We start from the raw sequence: 26,151 nt of genomic DNA on the forward strand, positions 1-26,151 counted from the left end.
GTCCCGACCCACAATGTCTCCTATCCATGTCCTCCAGAGATGCTGCCTGACCCACTGAGTTACTACAGCCTTTTTCTCTCTTGTGCTGGCTGTTCATTTGTGCTTGTGTTTTACTCCTGTATCCTTCAACCATTCCTATTTATGATGCGCACGGATTTCTGGCACCTTCAAAGAATTAGCATGGATGGTCTCTGGTCCCCACGTTCCTGCTAACCCTTCAGTACTGCTAGCCCTTTCATCTATTTTATACATCTCAGTTATTCTGCACAAATGCCTCCCTTCTCCATATTAAACTTCACCTGTCACTTATCTGCCTGCTCTGCTATCTACTTGCAGTTCATTATATTCTCTTCCTCATTATTAAACACGCCAATGAGTTTGGTACCCTCCACAATATTTTGGAGGTTATGTGTTGGATACTGGCCAGGGGACCATTAGGACAGTCTAGGCACGGCAGGAGTATAGATGGGAGTAAGAGTGGAATATGGATGGGATATGGTGAGCGTTATAATACATGCTGAGAAATAGATGGCATTTGTAAAGAAAGGGAAATGCAGTCATAAATTTAGCAATGTTGTAAGATCTGTTTGAGCCAGGACCTTTCCAAGGGAGGAGAGTGGTAAGCATACACAGTTTATGATGCACAACAAAGATGCTTGCTTTGATCACAATAGATATTTGGAGGAAGATACACCTTCTAAGCCTGCGTGTGGGACCAATATCTTCACATAAGAGCGGCTTTTAACAGGGTGAGCGGAAAGGCAGGATCAAAGATCTCGATGATCCTTGGGCAGGATATCAGCAATGTAGCCAAGACGTGACATTGGAAGATTATACATTGTGTTTGATGCAGTTGGTGGATGTAACTGATTGGACTTTCAAATAAATGGTCATACATTTCACTGCTCTGATAATTAAAGAACCAGAATGCTTCCAATGTTTTATATTTTAATAAAGAAACTTGTTATTTTGTGGGAAACAAGTGGCTGTCATTGAATAATACATTACTGAAGTGACAGAAAACACGTGCTCAAAAATTAAAACATTTTAATTTCAACTTTCATACATGGGAGTTATTTTATGTATCATATGTCTTTAATGTTCCTTTAGTTTCAAAAACTATGCAAGTACACAATTTTTGATCCTTTACACCATTGAATACCCCCATTTCAATGACACATCTTTCCATGTATATATTAGAGGTTAAAGTTATTCAGCTCAACTATTCGTATTCTCATTGTAAGTTCTATGTCTTACATTCTATTTATCAATTGCACAAATTGTTTCCAGAAATAGTTTTTAATTAGCTTTCAGATATTATTTGCTCTGGACAATTTGTCTATTGATAGTTTTACATGAGTTAACCTTCAAGTAGTTAAGAAAATGAACGCTGTTCTTTATTAAGCGTTACTTCCAGTTACAATACCAACTCTTCCAACCGAAGCATGCAGACATTTTATTTTTTAGAGCATAATAGGTGGCAAATTATGCTGCTTCATTAAAGTGAAACCTATGAAAGCTGTTTAAATGCAAAACAGCAAAGGTGTTGAACTCATATGATACACTACAAAGTTACAACTAATTTACAGCACAGAGCATTGCACACTGGAATAGCCATTTTACAACCCTGGACAGATTTCTGAGTCACTCTTACAACACAACTTTAAGGGCACTATTATAGAAACTGCTCAGAGATACAATGAGAGAAATAGAAAAGGAAACTTTACATAAATAATACATGGTGTACGTGGGAAAATTCAGGTGCAACTTCTGCTGCCATTGACTCTAGTTGTATGAAGCAAATATATATTTTTGTTTACAACCCGATTAGTTTTTACCTCTCACCAGTATTGCTATATTATTTTTCAGTGCTTCAGCCAAAAAACAATCTATGGGAAACAAAGAATAAAACCTCAGCGTCTTTTTATTTTCCTTTCCAAGCACCATACCTTATTTGATAGCACATCAATAATATTCACATTTGTAAATTTGATATATTAGTTTAAATACAACAGTATTACAAAAAGAAAATTAATTTAGAGGACGGTTTACAGCCTTTTCAAAATTTCAATCATGCAAGCTTGAAGCTTCTGTCATTGTTACCTCTGGTTGAAGCACTGTTTTTCTCTGGGAAGTGGTGAGAGCTTTACCCCAATGAAACATGCTCTCTCCACTGAGCATGCAGGGAATGGGCCTCTCTTCTTGGAACTGTGGTCGAGAGTACAGGACATTCTGCTCTCCCAAAATATCATACAGCGACATTTTAAGGAAAATAACAGGTCCAAATATTTAATTAATACCGCACTTAAAATCTCCAATTAAAAACATTGTACCTAATACTGAAAATTAGTACTTTTAAAGGTACTGACTGAAAATATATACATATATTTATAGCACAAAGAACAACTTCCATAGCTACAATGATTGGAGCACATAGCCTGCTGAATAACCATCCACTAAATTCCATATAAGTCGGGGAGACCATGCAGAAAGAGCAGTCTGTTAGTCTTACTGCAGCTGCAATGAAAAGGATAACATCTGTAATATACCACAGTTCACTTATTCAATGCGTTTGCCTGAAAATTGTTTGCACTCATTCTAAGCAATATAGGACAAGCTTATACAGGAAAGAAAAGTTTCAAAAAGAAATTTGGGTGCAGCTATGTCTAACTGTGTGAGCCTCAATACAACATTTGGAATTCAAGGTGTATTATTCACAAGGTTTTATTGTTGTGTAAACTATTAATATAAATCAGCAATCCAAACCCATTACTACAATTATGTTCCCTTCTGATATGAACTAAACAGTCTTTCAGTGAGTAGTGGCCATCTAGCGAAGGTCCCAAGGTGCCCTATACATTTCCCTCTACAAACAAATCCAGATCTTGGTGACGTGTTGTACGTGCCCACCGCATTGAAATACAATGAATGTTAAGTAATGCCTCAAGGAGTATTCAACATGCATTTATGTTCTCTGTTCAATTTTAAATATGTCAGTCCTCAATTCACTGTTCACAATTATGTTCTAAATTAAACAGCTTTACTTTCGCAGTATTCATTGTTGCTGTGAGGATGAAAAGTTCTTCACGTTGATTTTGTTGTTCCTTCCCCATGCACACTTCTCCAGTTCCTGTGTACTTCATAATAAAACGAGCCTTTGGGGGTGGATCATGTCGCATGTGGAAATATCTCGTTGTGCTCACTGCAAAGAAATTATTGCAGAACAGTTTTCAAGCTTGTTACCTCCTTTTGCTCGCCTCATTATCAATGTTACATACTCTGAGGCCAAACTTCACTGGTAAATAGCTTCAGTGCGATGATCACTGTTGTCATGGACTTCACAATGCAAAACTATCAGGGAAAGCGCTGATGTTCTCCCTTTGCTTTCCAATCTGTGATGTTCTTTTCTACTTTTTCAATAGCAGGAACAACACAGGTGGTCGGATGACTTTCCAGGCTCACATCTGACGTGGTAAGATTTTTACAGTGCTGACACTTTTACAATGTTTCTTTCTGCTTGTTGCGAAGAGTCAAACCTGCGATCTCCTTCGGTGGTTGCGATGAGAGGGCTGGGCATGCTTATTACCGCTGTTGTTATGTACGATTGCTCACAATTTAGTTTGACACCTTCCTCAAACTTTGCATTCAAACTGGATCGGCTGGAAGAATGAACACAACTTATTATAGCCCATAAAATGCAAGTGAGTTACTCAAATAAAATTTCATAAAGAACAACAGAATATAAATACAAATGTTATAAAGTCATCTTTTGCAACAAAATAGTCATGTAAGTAAAAGTATAGCTCAGCCTTGAAACTTATTCCAAGAGTCTGCCATATACAACTCTGAACAGACCAAGTAGAACCTAATGGGCATGACCCACTTAGGCGGCTTTTTAGGTGAGTGCAGGAGATTATGCAATCGCCACATGTTCGCGGGTGGTTGCCGGGGAGTCGTCTTCATGGTCGTGAGGAGTTCCCGTATTCTGGGAACTAGTCGCGACCTCATTACGGTTGCCGTGAATTTTTCAACATGTTGAAAAATTAGTGGCGACTAGAATGAAGTCGCCATGGAGATTAGCGAGAATTCTCGTGCCATAGGTGGGTCGCCAGGAGGTCCTAGTGGGTCGCCAGGAGGTCAAAGGTTCTCGTAAGTTCTCGTAGGTTGTTGCCGGTGCTGACCGGTGAATTTCATTGGCTCATTGGGAAAAAAAAGGTAAGCAGTAGTTTTCAGAACCAAGGATAACCGACCGGTAACGTTAAATGTCTGCCGAGCTTCACAGCCGTATATCTCTGGCTTCCTGAAAGTTGTCTCCACTCCTTCTCCCCCTTCTCCCCCCTCTTTGAAAGGACTTACCGTACACTGTTCTTTAGCCGTCTTTTTACAGCGTCAACCTTCCTGTTCATCGCGGTGTGTGTTTGTATCACATTGGCTTTGCACCGTGTGAATGTTTTAGACAGCTCTCCTCCTGCTTGCCCTGAACCCCGCCTGCATAACGGGCTGGTGAAGGAAGTGATGTGTGTGTGTTCCACTCTGACAGTCGTCGTTCCAGTTGTCGATTTTTCAGGCGACTGCCGGCAACTTGACAGTCACCTGCAGTCCGCTGAAAAATCGCCTAAGTGGGACAGGCCCATAACTCTCATATCCCGATGTTCCTACTTTAGCACTAAAGAGATGGCTGGAGTATACACTGGGTCACCGAGATGGGACTAAGTTAATAAATAATGGATAACAAAGCTAGGGAGCGGGAAATGAAGCCATGGAGAAATGCATCTGGAAAGCAGAGCCTGATGGATCTGGGTCTTGGCCCACAGCATGAAAGCAGGGACACTTCTTCTGCAGCATCATCTCAGATCACCGGATAGCAACCAGATGGCACATGGCTCGTGTGGGATGTTGTACTAGAGCTTGAATGTAAGGAGACAGTACACTGTTAATGGCAAGTTGCTCAACAACATTGTATTCAGAGCGATCTCCAGGTCCTAGGTCCTTCCCTAGCTCCCTGAAAGTGGCAACGCAAGTAGTTAGAGCACTAAAGCAGGTGGATGGTATGCTTGTCTTCATCAGTCGAGTATCAGTCAGGAAATCTTGTTGGAGATTTATCGGACCTTGGTTAGGCCGCATTTGGAGTATTTTGCTGTTCTGGTCATCCCATTGCATGAAGAATGTGGAGGATTTGGAGAGGGTGCAGAAGAGGTTTATCTGAATGGTGTTTGGATTAGAGGATAGTAGCTATAAGAAGAGGTTGGACAAAATTGGATTGTTTTCTCTGGAGCATCAGAGGCTGAGGGTAGACCTGATAAAAGTAAATGAAACTATGAAAGGCAAAGATAAGGAAGACGGAACCTTTTTCCCATGTGTGGCAATCTCAAAGACTAGCTATAAGGTGAGATGGGTAAAGTGTAAAGGGCCTGTCCCACTAATTGGCGAGTTTAGAAGAGTTTGAAAAAATGACATGTTGAAGACCTCCTTCGACTATGTTGAAGACCAGCTTCGACTAGCTATGACTAGCTACGACTAACTTCGGGAAAATTGGACACCGAATAGTGGAGAGTGAAGACGACCTCCTTCGATCTTCTTTGACCTCCCTTCGACCTCCTTTCGACTATGATGAAGACTATCTACGACTACCTTCGACTACCTACGACTAACATGCCGACCTACTAGGACCTATTACGACTAAATCTACGAGTAAAAAAAGTATCGATTTTTTCCATGGCAACTTTTTTATACTTGCGGGCATTTTTTAACATATTGAAAAATACGCCGCGACCTAGCTGAGGCCACGAGTACGCGGAAGGTTATGAAGGAAGGTTACGAATACCTCCTTCGACCTATTGTCGACCATGCTGCGAGTATAAGCCAAGGGCAAACTCGCCAGAACTCGCGGATTAGGTCGCCCAAGTGGGACAGGCCCTTAAAGGTAATGTGCAGAGCATGTTGTTTACACAAAGAGCGGTGGGTGCCTGGAATGCACGGCCAGGAGTGGTGGTAGATAGGATAGTGGTGTTCAAAAGCTCATGGATATGCAGGGAATGGCACGATATGGATCATGTGATGTCAGAGGAGATTAGTTTAACTTGGCATCATGTTCGGAACAGACTTTGTGGGCTGAAGTGCCTGTTCCTGTGCTGTTCTATGTTCTACGCTCAATGTTGGTTGGTTCGGTAATTCGGTAGGGGGCGCTGCACTGGCAGCAGCCTGTCCGCAGCGCGTCCGTCTTTTTTCAACTTTTTTTATTTTTTTAGTATGTTTAAAAGTCTGTTTTTAATGTTTCTTTGTGTGTTATGTGTGGGGGGTGGTGTGGGGGGGTAAGGGGGAAACCGTTTCGGCCGCCTCTTCCATGGAGAGGCGACTTTTTCAGGTCGCCTCCCCCGTGGCCTAACAGCAAGGATCGGCGCCGACTTTCCCGGAGACGCGCCCGGAGCTTCAGCGGCGGGCGCAGCGTGGACTCTCGGCGCGGAGCGGGTGAGACCTCGCTGGAGGGGAGCGCTCCGTAACGCTGGCCCGCGGCAGCCGGCAGCCTGAAGCAGCGGTCTGCAGAACTCCAGCTGGTGCGGCGTCTACAGCCCGGGATCTCACGTGGAGGACCCGGGGGGAAGAAGAAGCTTCCACCGCCGGCCCGCGGCCGTCTTCTACCGCGGGCGCGGTATGGACTTATCATCTCCCCTGGAGGGGAGCTTCGACCGCCGGCCCTGCAGACTGCGGTGCTTCCGGCTGCGGCACGGCAGGTACTTTAAAACTTTGACCGCCGGCCTGCGGCCTACACCAGCCTGAAGCCGCGGTCTCTGGTTGGGAAGAGCCGATCCTGGACTCACCTTGAATTTGACTTTGTCCCTTACCATCTGGACGCCCGCAGCAACGGCTGTGGAGGGTGGTGGTCCCGACCACGGGGGAAAATGGAGGAGGACTGGCCAAGCTCTGTGCCTTCCACCACAGTGATGAATGCTGTGGTGGATGTTTGTGTAAAATTTTTATTGTGGTTGTGTTCTTTATTATTGTACTGCTGCTGGCAACCCAAATACCACCGACCTTGGTTGTGTGGCAATTAAATTATTTCAATTTCAATTCAATTCAATTCCACTCCTACAAATATGCTGTTTCTCACAGACTGTAAACAAGTGGTGATCTGCATTGAAGCTGCACGCAAAACATACAAAAAACTTTACCCTTTGTGGTTTTCAACCCTGTTACATAGATACATAGATACATAGACAATAGGTTCAGGGGTAGGCCATTCGGCCCTTTGTGCCAGCTCCGCCATTCAATGTGATCATGGCTGATCATCCACAATCAGTACCCCATTCCTGCCTTCTCCCAATATCTCTTGATACCGCTAGCCCTAAGAGCTCTATCCAACTCTCTTTTGAATGCATCCAGTGAATCGGCCTCCACTGCCATCTGTGGCAGAGAATTCCACAAACTCACAACTCTCTGTGTTTTTCCTCATCTCAGTTCAAAATGGCCTACCCCTTATTCTTAAACTGTGGCCCCTGGTTCTGGACTTCCCTAACACCGGGAACATGTTTCCTGTATCTAGCGTGTCCAATCCCTTAATAATTTTATATGTTTCTATAAGATGCCCTCTCATCCTTCTAAATTCCAGCGAATACAAGCCTCGTCACTCCATTCTTTCAACATATGACAAATCCGCCATTCTGGGATTAACCTCGTGAAACTATGCTGCACTCCATCAATAGCAAGAAAGTCTTTCCTCAAATTAGGAGTCCAAAACTGCACACAATACTCCAGGTGTGGTCTCACCAGGGTCATGTATAATTGCAGAAGGACCTCTTTGCTCGTCTACTCAACTCCTCTTGTTATGAAGGCCAACATGACATTAGCTTTCTTCACTGCCTGCTGTCCCTGCATGCTTACTTTCAGTGACTGATCTACAAGGACACCCAAGTTTCGTTGTACTTTCCCCTTTTCCTAACCTGACACTAATCAGATAATAATCTGCCTTTCCGTTCTTGCCACCAAAGTGGATAACCACACATTTATCCACATTGTACTGCATCTACCATGCATCTGCCCACTCACGCAACCTGTCCAAGTCACCTTGCATCCTCATAGCATTCTCTTCACAGTTCACACTGCCACTCAGCTTTGTGTCATCTGCAAATTTGCTAATGTTACTTTTAATTCCTTCATCTTAATCATTAATGTATATTGTAAATAGCTGCGGTCCCAGCACCGAGCCTTGCTAGTCACTGCCTGCCCCACTAGTCACTGCCTGCCATTCTGAAAGGGACCCGTAAACCCTACCTTTTGATTCCTGTCTGCCAACCAATTTTCTATCCATGTCAGCACTCTACTCCCAATACCATGTGCTCTAATTTTGCCCACTAATCTCCTGTGTGGGACCTTATCAATGGCTTTCTGGAAGTCCAGATACACCACATCCATTGGCTCTCCCTTGTCCATATTACTTGTTACATCCTCAAAATAGTTGCAGTACAATTTAGTTGAAATATAATTCTAGGTCCATCAGTCACAGAATTGACACATAAAAGGTACTAAGCAGCAGTTACCTGTTGGAGAGCTCACTCTCCTGTAAACATCGAATCTGAATAGTACTGAGTTCTTGTAGATTTCCCGGACGACTGTAGGAAGTATTCGAATTTGGGAGACGGAAGGGTTTTTTGCTACGCCTGGAGCAGCATGTTCCAGTTAAACCATGATGAGAAGAGAGAGAAGGACTGTGTGAATGCGATCGGTTCTTTGCAGATTGTTCAAGAAAATTTTCTTTGTACGTTTGTTCATCCACAAAATCGTGATTCTAATTGAAAGAGGAACAGGAAAGGAGAAGTATTTTACACATCGGCTTTCAGAGAACTTTGGTGCCTCGTCCCTGTTGAGAAGATGTCACAGGTCGGTTCCGACCGACTGCACTCACTGCAAGTTACAAATAATGATTGACTGCCAATCTTGAGTCTAGTTCCAATGATTGAAGTTCCAATCTTGAGTCTAGCTTTGCAGCTCTCAGCTTTCAACAGTCATAGAGTCATAGAGTGTGGAAACAGGCCCTTTGGCCCACACCGACCAACAGCTACAGAGATACTGAATTTCCTGCATTTCTTTTACGCCTTGTATTTTTCTTTCTTTTACCTGAGATGATAAAGTCTTTGACACCACATGAGCTCAATAGGATTTTGTAGAATACAATTACAAAATGTGAACATTTCACATGAAAGTTTACATGCCATTGGTGCGGACTGGCAGTGCACCTGTGGAAGTCTTAATCATTCACAGAAACATTAAGATGTAAAGCCATGTTATGTGTGTTGATGACTATCCCCGATTACTGATGTGCACTCAGTGTGGGGTTGGGTGGGCAAGGTAATAGCTTACATAGAGAGTGATCTGAAAAATAGACAGTTGTATAGGCATTGATAATTGCCAGAAGTGGTTTCACCTTTTCAAATCGAGTATGGTTAGTATTACATTTTATAACAGACAAATTTTTTTTGAATCATTATATTTTTTGTTAGTACTATATTTAAAATAATAGTATATATTTTTTACGTTAGCACATACTAATATGTTTTGCCCTGGCAACAGTAAAATTCAACTGGTTTTTCCAGTGAGGCAGTGTCATTGGTTGCAGTACATACTTTTGTAGAAATAGATTCTGCAGTGAAATCCAGCAATCCACTTAGGCAATCATGATGTGAAAGTGATCTTTCTTTTTAGAATGTCAATAACCTTTCCACAGTAGTTAAAAATGTATGTGGCTGCTGAAACATTAATGATTTGAACTACACTCAAAGTTATAATAATAATAATAATACATTCTACACTGAGAACACACTGGTCCCAAAGCCTTTCTAAACTCTGGGCCAGGGAGTCTTTACTAATTCTGAATTTTTCAATTTAGCAGTATTATTATATTTTATACACTTTTATAGATAACACAGGGATGGAGTTGCTCATTAAAATATTCCTGATATTTTATAAACTTTTAAGCATCAGAGGTTTAATCGATCCATTGCAAGCAGTGCACAAAACCCATAATTTTACTTCGGAGTCACGTGAGTGACTACGTGAAGACCCCGTCTAGTACGCATGCGTGTCCATATCGTCTATCGCATTGCGTGACGACTGGCAGGGTGAACGTGATTCTCCTGCCAGCAACAGACATGAGGTAGGTTTTTAAAATACTTTCAGATTTTAAAATCTTCTTGCAGGAACCTCTACTTAGAGGTCCTGCTAAAAGTCCGGGGCTAAGTCGGGACGGAGGGGAAACCCCAGTCTCGGACTTCAGGGAACCCCGGTCATGGGGAATCCCGCCCACAGACCTAGGCGCTCGGAACCGCGGAATGCGGGTAGCGAGCGGCGGTAAATTCACCATTGAGCCGCTGGCAGTAAAACCAGCGGCTTCATATTGGTGGAGTACCCACTCGGGAGACCGCGGGAAACGGGGAGCGGATGGTGGCGGATTCACCTTCGAGCCGCTGGCTGTGGAGCCAGCAGCTTCATATTGGTGCCGGGGGCACCTGGACAGCCGCTCCGGAGACCGCAGGAAACGGGGAGCGGACGGCGGCAGATTCGCCCTCGAGCCGCTGGCTGTGGAGCCAGCGGCTTCATATTGGTGCCGGGGGCACCGGGACAGACGCTCCGGAGACCGTGGGAAACGGGGAGCGGACGGCGGTGGATTCACCTTTGAGCCGCTGGCAGTGGTGCCAGCGGCTTCATATTGGTGCCGGGGACACCGGGACAGCCGCTCCGGAGACCGTGGAATACGGGGAGCGACCTGTGGAACCCGCTCCGTAGACTGCGGGAGGCGAGGAGCGGACGGCAGTAAGTACTGTACCGCTGGCAGTTAAACCAACGGCTTCATATACCCCCCCCCCCGACTTTGTAAATCGCGGTTATCCCTTTGATTGGGACCGCGGGGATATCCAGGCTGCAGTTACTGCGGGGATACCCAGATCGGGGGGGGGGGGGGGAGGCGGGAAGAAAGCCCCAACTGGAGAACACCGTGGAGAAGCCCTGTTATAAGGGACCGCGGGGAAAAAGCTCGGGGGAGAAATAACCCGCAATGGAAGTGTTTCTACAAGGACCACAGAGGAACCCCAGCTGTAACAAACCACGACCACGAGACCAGGCTCGGGAGGAGCGTTGCCCCGCAGCAGAAGGTTTTAAAAGGACATGCAGGTAAATTCCTTACTCGAAGGTCGTTTTGTGCTATTTTGTGAGAATATGTTACAGGAATGGACGTCAGTGGGAACAACTGTGATCGCATATCCCGCATGGAGCGGTTGATGGATCAGAAGCTCCAATGTGACATGCTCCGGTATATGGAGCCTAGTCACCAGGGGGTCCTGGGACGCCCATAGCAGCACCTTATTGAGGGCTGCATAATGCAACTCCCTCGACAGAGGGGTGCATTAGGAGTCACTTCTGGGCTGACTCTGAAGACAGGGGTTTTGCTGAAGAAACCACAAGTGTGCAGGGGGTGCAGGAACAACACTACCAGCAGCATGAGCTCGACGAGTGGCCGTCGGGTTCAGGAAGGCCACATCATCACACAAGACCTCACATCTTCGACGGCAGCACCCCTACGCACCCACCAGCAAACCACGATGAACTGAAGCTGGTGAAAGCTTGAAGGCCGTACAACCAGGACAAAGGTCTTTTTTAGGCCACAGCCCAGAACGGCCTTCCTGGAAGATGCGCCAACCTCGTGCGTGAGCTCCTCTACCTCCAGGAGCAGATGTAAAATCATGCACACATGTTTGAGGCAGCTCCTGGTCGGGTTGCATAAGTCCTCCCATTCGGATAAAGGTATGGAACCTCATCGATGATGTCTCCTGTCACGGATACAAATTGGTAATATTAAACTGGTTTGAATATTTACACTGGTTTGGGATAACACTAGATTAGTTTATACTGCACACAGGTATGGTTGGAGTTGCCTTACAAGACAAGGCTCACAAGAATGGGATGTGGACTGATCATTGTCAACAGCCTCAACCCGCATGTGCAGTATAGACTTTTCTGAATAACTTCCATGTGATCAATTCCGCTCACAGGGTTGAAGATATTTGAAATTTAACTGGATGAGGCAACAATTCACTCAGAGCGTTACAATGGGCTAACTCCAGTTTCCAGATTATTTACCAAATCACTACTATCAGTGCTTCGGCTGCACAGAGCTAACAAATAAGTAGCATGGCCAATCTGGATGATATTGAACATACTGTATTTTACAAAGTTAGCCTTATCAGCCACATAGCTATATTTGAGGAATTGGTTCTCACCCGTCCAGTCAAATTTAAATTAAGTTGATACCAACTGAAACTATTGATTGTTGGGATACAATCATCCAGTCTGGGATCAGCTCTGAGACAAAAAATTAGACCTCTGCTATTTTTAGCTGAAACAATCAAAGTCACAATGATGGACAGCTTTGCTCCACAAAAACCTCTTATCCGTAAATCTTCAGTCATTTCCAAACTGATGCTATTGCCCAAAGATAGGTAATTTACTAATACCATCTCTAGTTACGGAGGCAGATGGGATTAGCATGAGTTATCAAGTGTTCTGTCATGGTATCAACTGCCAATGGACACCAGGTGCATTCTGTGCATTAAAGAGTGTGTAGATATGCATAAACTGCATGCACAAGTCCAAGGTGATACACTTTGGTGGTGGTATATGTTAATCACAAAGGTACAATCAAATCAAAGTATCCGGTGATAGTTTTACCAAACCACATTTAGCACTGGTGTATTATTATGCAAAATTAATGACAACACAGATTGAATGTGTGATCACAAAGTATTTAATGACAATGTGGTTGATAGAACACTAACTATTGAGTTGCTTGCATCCAATTTCAATCAACAGTGAACGAGGCATACAGTGGCGAAGGGTGCATTCTCGCTACACTAGGAAGGAATGTTCTTTTATGTCTTCCTCCATTTGGCCTCAATAGACGGGTTTTGCAAAATTCAGCAAGATTCCCGCTTCCGGGTTTTCATAGTGCCTGCCTGGGTTATACACCTATGGCTCCTGCTGAGGCGAAGAATGAACATAAAACCTTACATGGTTAATCCCGGATAAAAAGATGCTGGTTCAGTTGTGATGTTGAAACCATCCTCTGCATGATATAATCAATCATAGACTTACAGACTCTGAGAGATCGTTTCTGCGGCTTGGGTTGTCAAACCATAAGCGTTAAGAGTGCTCACTACAGATTGCAGGGATAACACCAAATAGCAGCAATCTGCATAGGAGATGGGAAGCATTGTTTATGCTTCCTTACGTTTAACTCGGCACGGATGACTGACACATTAAAATTCAGTTTTATGGGATTATAACATTAGGTTACTATTCCAGCTTCTAACCTCCCAGGTTTAGGGACGCAGAGATATGGGTTGTTAACATTGTACTACGTCACTTCACCGATGGGCACCAGCAACATCCCTGCCCATGGTCATACTCACGTACTAGTGATTACGCCATGGCACTGAGTACAGCGCTATGGGTCCAGTCATTGCAACACTGGATAGGATGATCATATCTGCGGGCTATAATAACATGTTTTGTTTATGATTAATCAAGCAGATTAGACAGGGACACAAGACCAAACTAGATGTTGCATATCCCATGGACCTTGGGTTGCGTGTGATCACGCATTTACACCAGTATGTCAAGGTTCCTAAGAGCTTTATAGACTGACAGCAATATTATTAGTTACATAAAATCTTGTTAGAAGGAATCACTACGAACCTTCTCCAGATGGTTATATGGGTCTGGCATATACAGGAGTGTACATTGACATTGAGTCTCACTCCACCAGGACCGCTATACCTCAGCAGCAGGGATGGACCACATCCTAGCGGTTGCAGGATGGTCAAACTATTGATCTGTCCAAATATTCAGAATAAACCTATTGCCAGATCAGGGGTATTTGCCAACTCTATGTTAGCTATGGTTCATACTCCCTCCAGGTTGAGGGAGGTTACTATTGCCACTATTATACATTAATAGCATCAACATGTCTATATCTATGTCATGTCTGAATGCATTCTTAATGTTCACTCATCATTGGCCTACTGATGCAGTGTATCACGCCTGGACTCGGTTCCACGGCATGAAATCACAGAGCTTTAAAATCTTCACGTAGTCACTCACGTGACTCCGAAGTAAAATAGTAAGATTAAACGAGAACTTACTAGTTTGAAGTTTGATCTTTATTTTATGAGGAGTAACGTTGAGGGATTAGGTGCCCTCCGCTCCCAGCCCTCTATCATAAAGTTCAACTGGTATTGTGGTTCTCTTATCTTACTATGTTCAGTTCAACAACTGTTTTCTGTGATTTCACACCGCTGCTTTGAAGATTGACATGCATGCGTACTGGACGGGGTCTTCACGTAATCCCTCAACGTTACTCCTCATAAAATAAAGATCAAACTTCAAACTGGTAAATTCTCGTTTAATCTTACTAATAAACCTCAGAAAGAGTGCGCCTCAAGAAATCCAGAATTCATATCACGATGCTGAAGTAATTTGGTAGTTCAGTGATAAAGCTTCTTTGATTTTCAGGTGTAGTTTCATGATTATAATATTTACCCACTGCAAATAAAAAGACAAGATCTAACGTAGACAGAGCTGAGATTTTCATCCATGATTTCAGTAAATTCTTTCAGTTCTATTATGATTCTTTCCTTTTCCTTAATTTTTAATTCATGTAAATTATTCTAACATTGTTTTTACTGCTTTTCATGATTTGTTGCTATATTTCATTTTCTCCATCTCTGGTCTACTTTGGGGAAACCTACCATTTATTGAGATGGGCTTTCAGAGAGGGGGAGAGGATCAGAGCGTGGGAGAGGATTGAAGTTGGGGAGTTATCATCAAAGGGCAGGATAAAGTTGATGTAGAGTTGCTGCCTTACAGTGCCAGAGACCCGGGTTTTATCCCGACTACGGGTGCTGTCTGTCTACTTTCTTCCCGTGACTTGATGGGTTTTCTCCAAGATCTTCGGTTTCCTCCCACACTCCAAAGATGTACAGGTTTGTAGGTTAATTGGCTTGGTATAAATGTAAATTATCCCTAATGTTAATGTGCGGGGATCGCTGGTCTGTGCGGACTCAGTAGGCCAAAGGGCCAGTTTCCTCGCTGTATCTCTAAACTAAAAGCTAGCCTATGATTCAAGGCTCGGGAGTAAACTGTTTCACTCTTCACAGATGTTGTTTGTCCTGATGTATATTTCCAGCATTTTCAGTTTTTATTTCAAATTTTCAGGAACTGCATCTTTTTGCTTGCTGTCACAGAATTAATAGTTTGGAGAAAAGGAATGTGAGGATTTAAAACATAATTGACGGAGTAGTTATGATCTGAAACTTATGATCTATTAGGGTGCAGGAAACAGAATCAGTCAGGGTTCTTAAAGCGTAACTGCATTAATACTGACAAAAATAATTAGCAGGCCTAAGAGGAAGGAATGGCGGAAGAGGGCTGTCAGGACTGACTTACTAGGAGCCAGCATAGACTCAATGGGCCACATAAGCCTTTTATCACATAACAGTTTTTTTGTCAATATCAATGAACATGATTATACTTTATGGACATTAGAATTGACTTGATCTGGCATGTTTGTCAGGAAACCAGTTTCCACATGTTCATGCAGAAAATCTTTTACCTTTCTCATCTCATTAACTAAATTTTTACTAAGTATAAAATAAGGATTCATTTTCCCTGATTTCCTACCTGAAGCATCTCATTGCATTTTTATTACATTCTGAGAAGCATATGCAATGTTTTGGGCCATAAATCCCATGGATGGATGAAATATATGTGACATAATTTAACGGGTTAGCATATGTCATTATTATTGCCTCGTATCTTTTCAGCGACTAGGCACTAATGCTGAGTAGATCAAGTGTTTCCAGACGGAATGACAGTGAGAATACCAAACCCAGTACACTACCAAACAGGTAACCAGCAGGGAAGCATTTACACAATCACAGAACACCAGGACGCAATGTAAACATCTTTAGATTGTCAATGTATTAGCAGCTGCACACAAATACCATAAAATGAAGCGATAAAACACTTAAAGTTCAGATAATTCTGAGATGAACAACCAAATTGAACCTTAATGGACGCTGAAGACCGAATTGATCAGAGGAGATCATCCTCAAGATAGGACAATCCCTATATGGTTACATGCCCACAAAAAGGAAAAAATGACATAATAACAATGTTTCCGGTAGCTGCCTTTATACAATCTGTAGGTTACTTTTTGGCACTTACCTCACAGTAGATTTGCAAAAACAGGCTAATTGCATTGGAAGAAAATGGTCTGATTACAGCAGCCTTTTTAAAATTTGAAGCACCATTCCTTAATATAGAGAAAATAGGGTACATTTTGAGGACCATCAATAAAATCAAAAGAAATACTTTAGATTTCAATGCATGACTGGCTCTTCAAACAGATTTCGGATGGCAAAGTGGAATGAGTAGGTTTACGTCTATTCTGTGCAGACTTTAACATAAATAAGGAATGTGTTATGCATTATAGTTTGAATGCGAATCTATGTTTGCGTTAGGTAGCTGTGCAGCAGAGTATAATAAGCTCTCAGCTCTGAGTTCTGCACCCAACTGCATGACCCGATATAAAGTGAGCACGGGAGAGTTCTTTACAATCTTTATCAAGGAAGATTATTAAAATTGAAAATAAAAATATAGCCACTGTGGTGCAGAAGGGAGCGGTTGTGAGGTTAATAGGCCCTCTGCTGAAGCAGAGTAGGAGGGCTTCTAATTTGTTCTCATTTCTGACCTGAACGAACTCATATTGAAAGTTGGTAGCCAAAATGGGAAATTCCATCCCATTTATTCAGCAAAACTCAGCAAGAAGACGTGAATCCCTAATGGGCAGTTTTATATAAATAAAAATAACAAGGCTGTACAAATAACGTAATTGCTCACCTATTTCACAAATAAATCATTCTAAAGTCTTGAGATTTACTTGCAGTTTCAGATACAAATTGGTACAATGTTTATCTGTCCTATCATTGTCCGATGAAAATCATAAAGGAGTGATTCTGTGCGCATTTTTCAAGAGAAGGTTGAATCATGAGTGCTTTTTCTAAAACACTAGTTGCTGGTTCTTGAAATAATTCCCTGAAGGTGCTACTTTAACAGTCCTTAATCTATCATTTGTTTTTCATTTATTGCTTATTTTCTGTGTGTTTACAAAGCATGAAACTTTGGAACGGGGTTCCCTTCTTCCAAAGATATTGCAGAGTAAAATAAACTACGTTTTGAAGTCTTACAAGCTGACTATGCTGTTGTATTGCCAAGAGCTGATTGTTTCACCAGCTCTTGCATCCATTCCTGGAACATCATCCATCGCAGCTGTTAGTCTCTTCCTAAATTCAGCTACGAATTAGCTGTACGAGGTAAATCTTCACACTAACTTTTTCCACTTCAGTGTGTTTCCACATATTCTGCTCCTAGTATTCTGCACCGGCTCCTGCTACTGGTGTTGGAGCTGTTTCTGTGTATTTTTGGTGCTGCAGGGTGATTCAGGTGATGTTTCATACGTAGTTTGCTTCTCCTGATATGCAGAAGGTTGTGGCGCAGAACTCGCATGAGTTCACGAAGCTGCATCTGCATGACCCCACTCTCAATCTGTGGGCCCCACCATGCCTGCCATTTGCAATCTGAGCCAGATGTTAAATTCACACAGGAGGCTATTCATTTCTGGCATTGCCAACTAGTTCTTCTAACCCTTTTGTTAGAAGGTTATTCCAACAAAGTTGTCAATGACACAGTCGAGGACAGAATGCTGTTTCCAGGTGAGCAGTGACATTGCTTTAGCACAACAACCAGTGATCATCTGAGCCAGGTACACCAGCTTATTGTTCATATTAAATAATACATTACAGCGACAGTTTCTCAGGATTAAGAATGACTTGTTTTCACTCTGGCTTTGATGCTCTGAAACATGAATGAAGCTGAGGGAGCTGACTGCTGATCGGGTGGGTGGGTGGGTGTTGGGAGCTCTGTTCCTATGGCTACTTTTGTGGAGCCTCTGTAGGTTCTTGATGCATGGCCTTGAGGTTCTCAGTACCACGCTGAATGCTTCTTTACCACTTTGAGCGGTCACGGGGTGGAGATTCCAATGGGGAATGTTGCATTTCTTCAAGGGTTTGAGCACATCTTTGATCTTTTCCTCTCTATGTCTGGGAATAACTTCACAGGACAGACCATCTGTTTTGAGAGCCTGGCAGTGGGCATGCAACCCATCTGGCCTGCATGTAACTCAGGCTCCAATACCGGGGATGTTGGCCTGGGAGAAATGCTGAATATTGTTTTAACTTGTCCTTCCAGTGGAAAGTAGAGAAGGGATTCATTGGTGGTAAAAGGCTTTGGAATATCCAGAGGTTGTGAAAAATAAATATATGTTGTGGTTTGATATTGTTGCAGGAGTTGTGAGTGCAAATGCAAGATCTTTGAGATTTTAGGTAAATCATTTCAATTGCAAAAATCAAATTATGGATTATAACTCTGTTATGCCATCGGTAATGCTGTGTGCAAAAGCTGTGATGATGGACTGTGTCTAGACAGCATTTCTGGCATTGTTTTGAGTTCATGCAGAATATGATATAACTATGATCAAAAAGCATACAGCACTGGAGTAACTCAGCGGTCAGGCATGGATAGGTGATGTTTCAGGTCGGGACCCTTTTTCAGACTGGTTGTAGTATTGGGGGCGGAGAAAGCTGGAAAAGAGGTGGGGGTCTGGCAAGTTCAAGTTCAAGTTCAAGTGAGTTTATTGTCATGTGTCCCTGTATAGGACAATGAAATTCTTGCTTTGCTTAAGCACACAGAAAATAGTAGGCATTTACTACAAAACAGATAAATGTGTCCATATACCATGATATAAATATATACACACATGAATAAATAAACTGGTAGTGCAAATAACAGAAAGTGATTGCTAATAATCAGAGTTTTGTCCGAGCCAGGTTTAATAACCTGATGGCTGAGGGGAAGTAGCTATTCCTGAACCTGGTTGTTGCAGTCTTCAGGCTCCTGTACCTTCTACCTGAAGGTAGCAGGGAGATCAGTGTGTGGCCAGGATGGTGTGGGTCTTTGATGATACTGCCAGCCTTTTTGAGGCAGCGACTGCGATAAATCCCCTCGATGGAAGGAAGGTCAGAGCCGATGATGGACTGGGCAATGTTTACTACTTTTTGTAATCTTTTCCATTGTTTTCCAAGTAATAGGTGGATATAGGTGAGGATGGGATGGACAAAGACCAGAGATGAAAAGACAAAAGGCTGTAAGATAGGGAGAGAAGACGAGTGAAATGTGAAGCCCGAGGAAGGGATATCGATGGAAGTGGATGGAGAGAAGGGGGGCAGGATATTTTGTGGAAATGGGTGTGCATCAGAGTGGGACACAGGACAGAGAAGGGGGAGAAATGGAAGGAGGTTGCGGGTTGAGTTTTACATATAACTATGTATTTATTCTGTGGAACGACATGCTATTTTCACTGCCCATTTAATTTCAAAAGTGGCATGAACCCATGTGCTGAGTGTTTAGCAGCACAGAGTATGCAATTAAGTTGCTGCCTCGATCCATTTTCTACTCTAACAAACTGAACTTCACAATGAGAAGTCTGGAAATTACTCAATGTAATCAAAATTGCTCCAGCTTCTATTAACCTGGTTCCAGTCTTATAAACCTTGCAACTAATTGGTTTATTCTTGTGAAACAATTGTAGAGTTATTTATTGTCTTTGATAAAATTTGAAGGTTGTCGTGTAATCTGGCTTGGTTTACCACCCAACAGTAAGCACGTCTTTGTTTTAAATCTTTAAGAACTAAATTACATTACGGATTTCAATTTTCTTGTTCCAAATTCATCATTCCTTTTAATCATCCTTGAGGTCTGTGTTGTTTGTACGATTCATTAACAGAAGTGCATTTGACCTGCTATCAGTCCATTTGCAATACGACTGTGATATTAGTTTCCAGAATCTATCTCGCTGGCTGAAATTAGAAATAACTCATTCTTCAGTTGTTTTATTCCATCCTTGTGAGGAATTACTTAATCCCTGTGCCTCACTGATCCCTGGGAAAAAATGAAAATCAATTGGAAATATCTAACAATTTATAATATTCAGTGAAATGGCCTTTCTATGATTCTTGGGACTAATGCTGAATATATTATTTATGTACTATATTTCCGGTTTATAAATCGTAATTTAATGAATCCAAAGTTTTAGCTCTAAAGTGCACAAATATTTTCTGTCAAATTGAAATTAGTTTTATCCAAAGTGTCTTTTAATTTTTTTAACCAGGTGAATTTTAAATTACACTACAATTAAATTATTTTAATGGTTTGCGCTTACATTGGAAGACATACTTTTTTCACATTATTTCATATATAATTAAACCCCATTTGCTATCCCATGGAATTTTACATTTTTCTTATTCCCTCAATAAATATTTCCTTTGGCGCTGTGGGATGGAGTTTCATGGCCAGATCTATTTTCAGTGAATGGACAACATGATCTATTGCGATCACACATCTCTGTATAACAACCACCTCTCAAACAATAATGCTGCAAGCACAAAAAAGCTGAGTCTCTTTCATGCAAATTGCTGGTGAAGACTCAGGTGCTGTTCCTTACCGTGGTTTTCTCCAGACAGTGTAACAGGTGATGATGTTGCCTCTGAAATGAAGATCCAGACTTGCTAACTAGGGCTTGTTCTTCATCATTAGACATCTGAAAACAAAAATCCAGCAGCGGTCAATGAAAAGATTCCAAACTCCAGCTGAACATAAATGGAATGTGTTAATTACCCCAAATCAGTAAAATTATTTGAATACCAAAGTTGGAAAGGATTGAATATCCATCTGGGAGAGAGCATGAATTTAGTCTAGACCCTTATATTACAATTTCTCTCTATTTCAGCCTGACCATTGAAATTTGTGTGGTAATGAGAGATATGGGTCATTATTTGTTTGACATTCCAATGTCAATAAATCATATTCACAAACTGCAGAGGACTTTGCAGTTTTTGAAATTTTAAATTATTTCAGCCGAGAACATTGTGTCCTTCTGGAAAATCTGAAACGTCAACTCTGGAAAGAGAAATAACTTGTGTGGTATGTTGAAGAAGGCAATTCTAAAGGCATCCAGATTATGCACCAACATGAATTATTAATATCTTTGCATATATGGGAGGCTTTTTATTGCAATGGTTAGTGGGGAAGTACCCATGGAAATAACTTGAGGACCGAAACCAATGGAAACTCGTAAATTTGCATGACATTAACTTTGCAGCACAATACAATCTTTGGAGATCAACTGAAAAAAATGAGCAGAATGTCAATAAGATGGAGCAGAGTCTAGAATATTGACATTGTTTCTTACAAGATTGAAGTGGACCATTCCCTCACTTATTTCCTTGCAACTGATCTATTTTCAGATTCTGACCAAATCTTCCCAATTTTCCTGCTATCCATCTACACTGATGGCAGTTTGGAGCAGCCAATTATCTCACCAACATATTCTGTTTTAAATGGTGGAGGACAGTGAAACACCAGGGAAAATCCATGCAGTCACAGGGGGAACGTGCAAACTCCAGACAAACAGCACCTGAATTATTAAATATGATCCCTGCAGCTGTTTGGACAGAGCTTCTGTGGAAGCAAATTATACTTTGCAACAAAGATGAGGTCATGGGTTTTTGGGATAGCACGGTGGCGTAGCTAGGAGATCTGCCTCACAGCGCTGCAGACCCAGGTTCAATGGTGATCTCAGGTGCTGTCTGTGTGGAGTTAGCACATTCTCCCTGTTTCCTCCAGGTACTCCGGTTTCCTCCAACATCCAAAAGACATGCAGGATTATAGGTTAATTGGCCTCTCTCTGTAAAATATCCCTAGTGTGTAGGGAGAGGATGAGTTAACATAGAACTGGTGTGAATGGATGATCGATGGTCGGCGTGGACTCGGTGGGCTGTAGAAGTGCCTGTTTCCATGCAGTATCTCTAAACTAAAACTAAAGTATCGACTGAGGAGGAAGAAACAGAGGAGGACTAAAGCAAAGTGAACGGTAAAATCTGGTAAAGGCCCAAAGTCACTGCAGGCTGGAGACCAGCACAATAATATTTTAATTGACAGAAAAGTTTAAAAGAAACAACAACAATTGGTATGAACAGCAGATGGGGACCTGATTGTTGGTTGGATGTCAGAGGTAGCTTGTAAACTGAAACAAAACTTCAATGGTCATAAATATTTCAAAAGGCAAGGCTATTGATTCAAGTACCTAGCCTCCTGATAACAATATCCATGAACATTTCAATGTGGATGTAATTCTTTCAAATTAATTTAACTGGATAATTAATTGTTAAATGCCAATCCAATATTCCCTCTCTATTTTCAGTGCTCTTATCCTTCCTGTATCCTTGTAAAAGCTGCTGCTTTTATCCTTCCTGTAAAAGACTGGATAGACTCGGTTTGTACTCGCTAGAATTGAGAATTTAGAAGTTTGAGGGGGGATCTTATAGAAACGTACAAAATTCTTAAGGGGTTGGACAGGCTAGATGCAGGAAGATTGTTCCAGATGTTGGGGAAGTCCAGAACAAGGGGTCACAGTTTAAGGATAAGGGGGAAGTCTTTTAGGACTGAGATGAGAAAAACATTTTTCACACAGAGAGTGGTGAATCTCTGGAATTCTCTGCCACAGAAGGTAGTTGAGGCCAGTTCATTGGCTATATTTAAGAGGGAGTTAGATGTGGCCCTTGTGGCTAAGGGGATCAGGGGGTATGGAGAGAAGGCAGGTACGGGACACTGAGTTGGATGATCAGCCATGATCATATTGAATGGCAGTGCAGGCTCGAAGGGCTGAATGGCCTACTCCTGCACCTATTTTCTATGTTTCTATTCTCTGCCGTAATCCTTCTTACTCGACCAGACATAACATTTTCTCCCTCTGCTGCAGCTTCATTCCTCTTTTGTAAACTTTGCTTATTTTAATGTACTATTTTCTGTTGTAGTCAGCGCCTGAACCCTTGAAGTAATTATTCTGTGTTCTGTTGGTGGTGAGTGATGTGGCGTGGGCAATGTTGCTGTGTAGTGGACACTGGGTCGTGTCCAGCAGTGGGATTGGAGAGCCTCTGTAAGGAGAGGAAAGTCTGTTGATAGTGTTGGTGCTTTGACAGCACTTTGACCATGAAAATATAATGCAAAATAAACCCCATCTAGAACAAAGAATTGCTGAACTACAGTGATCAGGAGTGTTGGGAATGATTTTACACATTTGGAGAACGGACATTTTGGGAGTATCACAATTGTGAAGAAGAAAATAGCTATTGCTAATATTATTAAATCTGAATACTTTTGCAATGTTACTTTTCAATCTAAAATTGCAGTGTATTCAGTAGGCAGTTGCACCCAGTTACAAAGGGTACAAAAGTCCTCTGGACCTACTATAAATTCTTGCCCTTGATAATAACAGATCATGCTTTCTGGAGGTGACACATGATCCATCTGTGTTTTGCAGCAGATTCCTCTATGGCCCAATTGAATATGTAAACCGAAATGGTCGGGAATAGGGTCTAAATTTTGACTGTAATACTTTAATATTTTGCCATGTTGTTTTATTCCTCTTCAAAAAAGAAATCCATATACTGTATACTCCACTTCTTTAACTTCAGTGGAAATCTGGTTTCCTCTGTCATATGTGTGGCTGCTCATCCTGTGGGAGTTGTGGAGTTGAGAAAGGAGCTGCACAATAATTACCAACTAATCTCCTGGATGGCTCACAGATAGAGTCAGGTGATGACGCTATGCTGCTCACCTGCCTGGGCTCATATAACGCTAGCTAACATTTACTTCAAGAGGGCTAGAATACAAAAACAGGGATGTAATGCTGAGGCTCGATAAGGCGCTGGTCAGGCTGCATTTGGAATATTGTGTGCAATTTTGGGCACCATATCTGAGGAAGGATGTGCTGGCTCTGGAGAGGGTCCAGAGGAGGTTTACAAGAATGACCCCAGGAATGAGTGAACACTTGACGGCACTTGGCCTGTATTCGCTGGAGTTTAGAAGAATGAGGGGGGACCTCAGTGAAACGTACCGAATAACGAAAGGCTTGGATAGAGTGGATGTGGAGAAGATGATTCCATTGGAGGGAGAGTCTAAGAATTAAAGAAAATTCCTTTAGGTAGGAGATGAGGAGGAATTTCTTTGGTCAGAGAGTGGTGAATCTGTGGAGGCAAAGTCAATGGATATTTTTAAGGCAGAGATAGATTCTTGATTAGTACAGGTGTCGGGGGTTATGGGGAGAAGGCAGGAGAATGGGGTTACAAGGGAAAGACAGATCAGTCATGATTGAATGTTGGAGTAGACCTGGTGGGCCGAATGGCCTAATTCTGCTCCATCACATGACCTTATGACCTTATTTATATAATGCGGTCTTCAAGTAGGCACAAACTGAAGAAAGTTACTCTTGCTCTTTCGAATGTCCCGCAAGCTTTATTTCATCAGAATGGTCTATATCAATGGGGTTCGTCGATTTTGTTGTTGATTAGACCTTGCTTCGAAATGCAATATATTTCTGCAGTATTTATGTTATATCTGATTTTTCTGGTCACCCTGGCTGAGTGGTGGGGTAACGCTGCTGGGAGAACTGCTGGCTCACAGCGACAGAGTCAAGGGTTCAATCCTGGTCACAGACGCTGTTTGTGAGGAATTTGCATGTTCAGCCTGTGACCTCGTGAATTTCTTCCAAATGATCCAGTTGCCTCCCTCATCCCAAAGACATGTAGATCGGTTGGTTAACTGGCCACTGGAAATTGACCCAACTGTGTAGAGGAGTGATAGAAGCTGGGGATATTGATAGGAATGTTGTATTAATGTAGGATTAGTATAAATGGTTGAATGATGGTTGGCATGGATATGGTGGGCTGAAGGGCCCGTTTCTGTGCCTCATCGTTCTTGGACTATGAATGTGTTTGCAAGATCCTTAGGTCTATTCCATTTAAAAAAATCCCTATTGAAGATTTAAAACATATCGGCTGCAGCAGGAAGAGTTGTTATTGTGTGCTTAATCAGTGTATCTTCATATTGCTCAATTGTTTCCTCCTTCATAACCCTCTGGTTGGTTCCATCTATCATTACATACTGTCAGCTCAAATGTCCCATGAACTAAAAGAAGCAAAATTCAAAGATAAGAATTGTTTCATTCTTTTAGCAAATGGGGAATGTACAGAAGCAGAATATTTATGGAGTAACTCAGCGGGACAGACAGAAGAGAAGGAATGGGTGACGTTTCGGGTCAAGTAGAGTCTGAAGAAGGGTCTCAACCCAAAACGTCGCCCATTCCTTCTCTCCAGAGATGCTGCCTGTTACTGAGATGCTGAGTTACTCCAGCATTTTGTGTTGGTATTCCGTGTAACCAACATCTGCAGTTCCTTCCTACACATATACAAAATATTCATGGCTTGGATTTCGATTTCAATGAGGGCAGTCATTGAAGAAACATTTAACTGGCATACATCAAAATGTAAGCAACCGTATGCAAGGTTGGTAGAAGCAGCTCATTTTCTTTTGGCTCCGTTCCAGTTACTGCGGAAAAGGGACAAAAAAGTCACCACTGAGCCTTCAGCAGTCCATTACCTGCTCGAGTGATTCACTTAGCAAGCCGTTGTGCTTGCTCTGCATATAAGCATTTGCACTCCAACTCTTTGCTGCACGGATTCTTGCAAGTCTGGATTTCTGTACAAACAAGAACATACAAACAAATTAATAATTTATCCCTGTGTCTTCTATTCTCATTATATTCTGCAGTGACATTAGAGCACACATCAAAAACCTTAACGATTAATGACATTTTTGGTTGGATATGTACAATTTTTCATGTGGAAATAAGGTGGTGTAAATTGGAGTGCACTATGCTGTATTCTTTTTAAACTATATTGTTTATAAAGTAGACAGCTAATGTTTTCCTGTTGGCTAAATTTTACTTATTTACTTGCAAAATACTGGCTTTTTCTATCTTTGGCTAAATCTATTTCAAACTGTAACAAATCCCCACCTTCTACACACAACGAATTACCATCTTAATCCTCAAACATTTACCAAATTACTAGGTATATAGAAAATAAACATATA

General features: G+C 42.0%; 1 protein-coding gene across 1 annotated transcript in view; it reads right to left on the bottom strand.

Moving 5' to 3' along the window:
- Positions 1-928: 928 nt before the first annotated feature.
- kcnd2 (potassium voltage-gated channel subfamily D member 2) overlaps positions 929-26,151 on the bottom strand; it is a 441,658-nt gene continuing 416,435 nt past the window's right edge. Inside the window, exons 4-7 of the mRNA XM_033038301.1 lie at positions 25,657-25,755; positions 20,663-20,758; positions 8,535-8,782; positions 929-3,659 (exon numbers count right to left, since the gene is read on the bottom strand). Coding sequence (XP_032894192.1) covers positions 3,482-3,659; positions 8,535-8,782; positions 20,663-20,758; positions 25,657-25,755 — 621 coding nt within the window. The 3' untranslated portion in view covers positions 929-3,481. The remainder of the gene's footprint in view (positions 3,660-8,534; positions 8,783-20,662; positions 20,759-25,656; positions 25,756-26,151) is intronic.

The sequence above is a fragment of the Amblyraja radiata genome, chromosome 19 (genome assembly GCF_010909765.2).
Source record: "Amblyraja radiata isolate CabotCenter1 chromosome 19, sAmbRad1.1.pri, whole genome shotgun sequence".
Lineage (NCBI taxonomy): Eukaryota > Metazoa > Chordata > Chondrichthyes > Rajiformes > Rajidae > Amblyraja > Amblyraja radiata.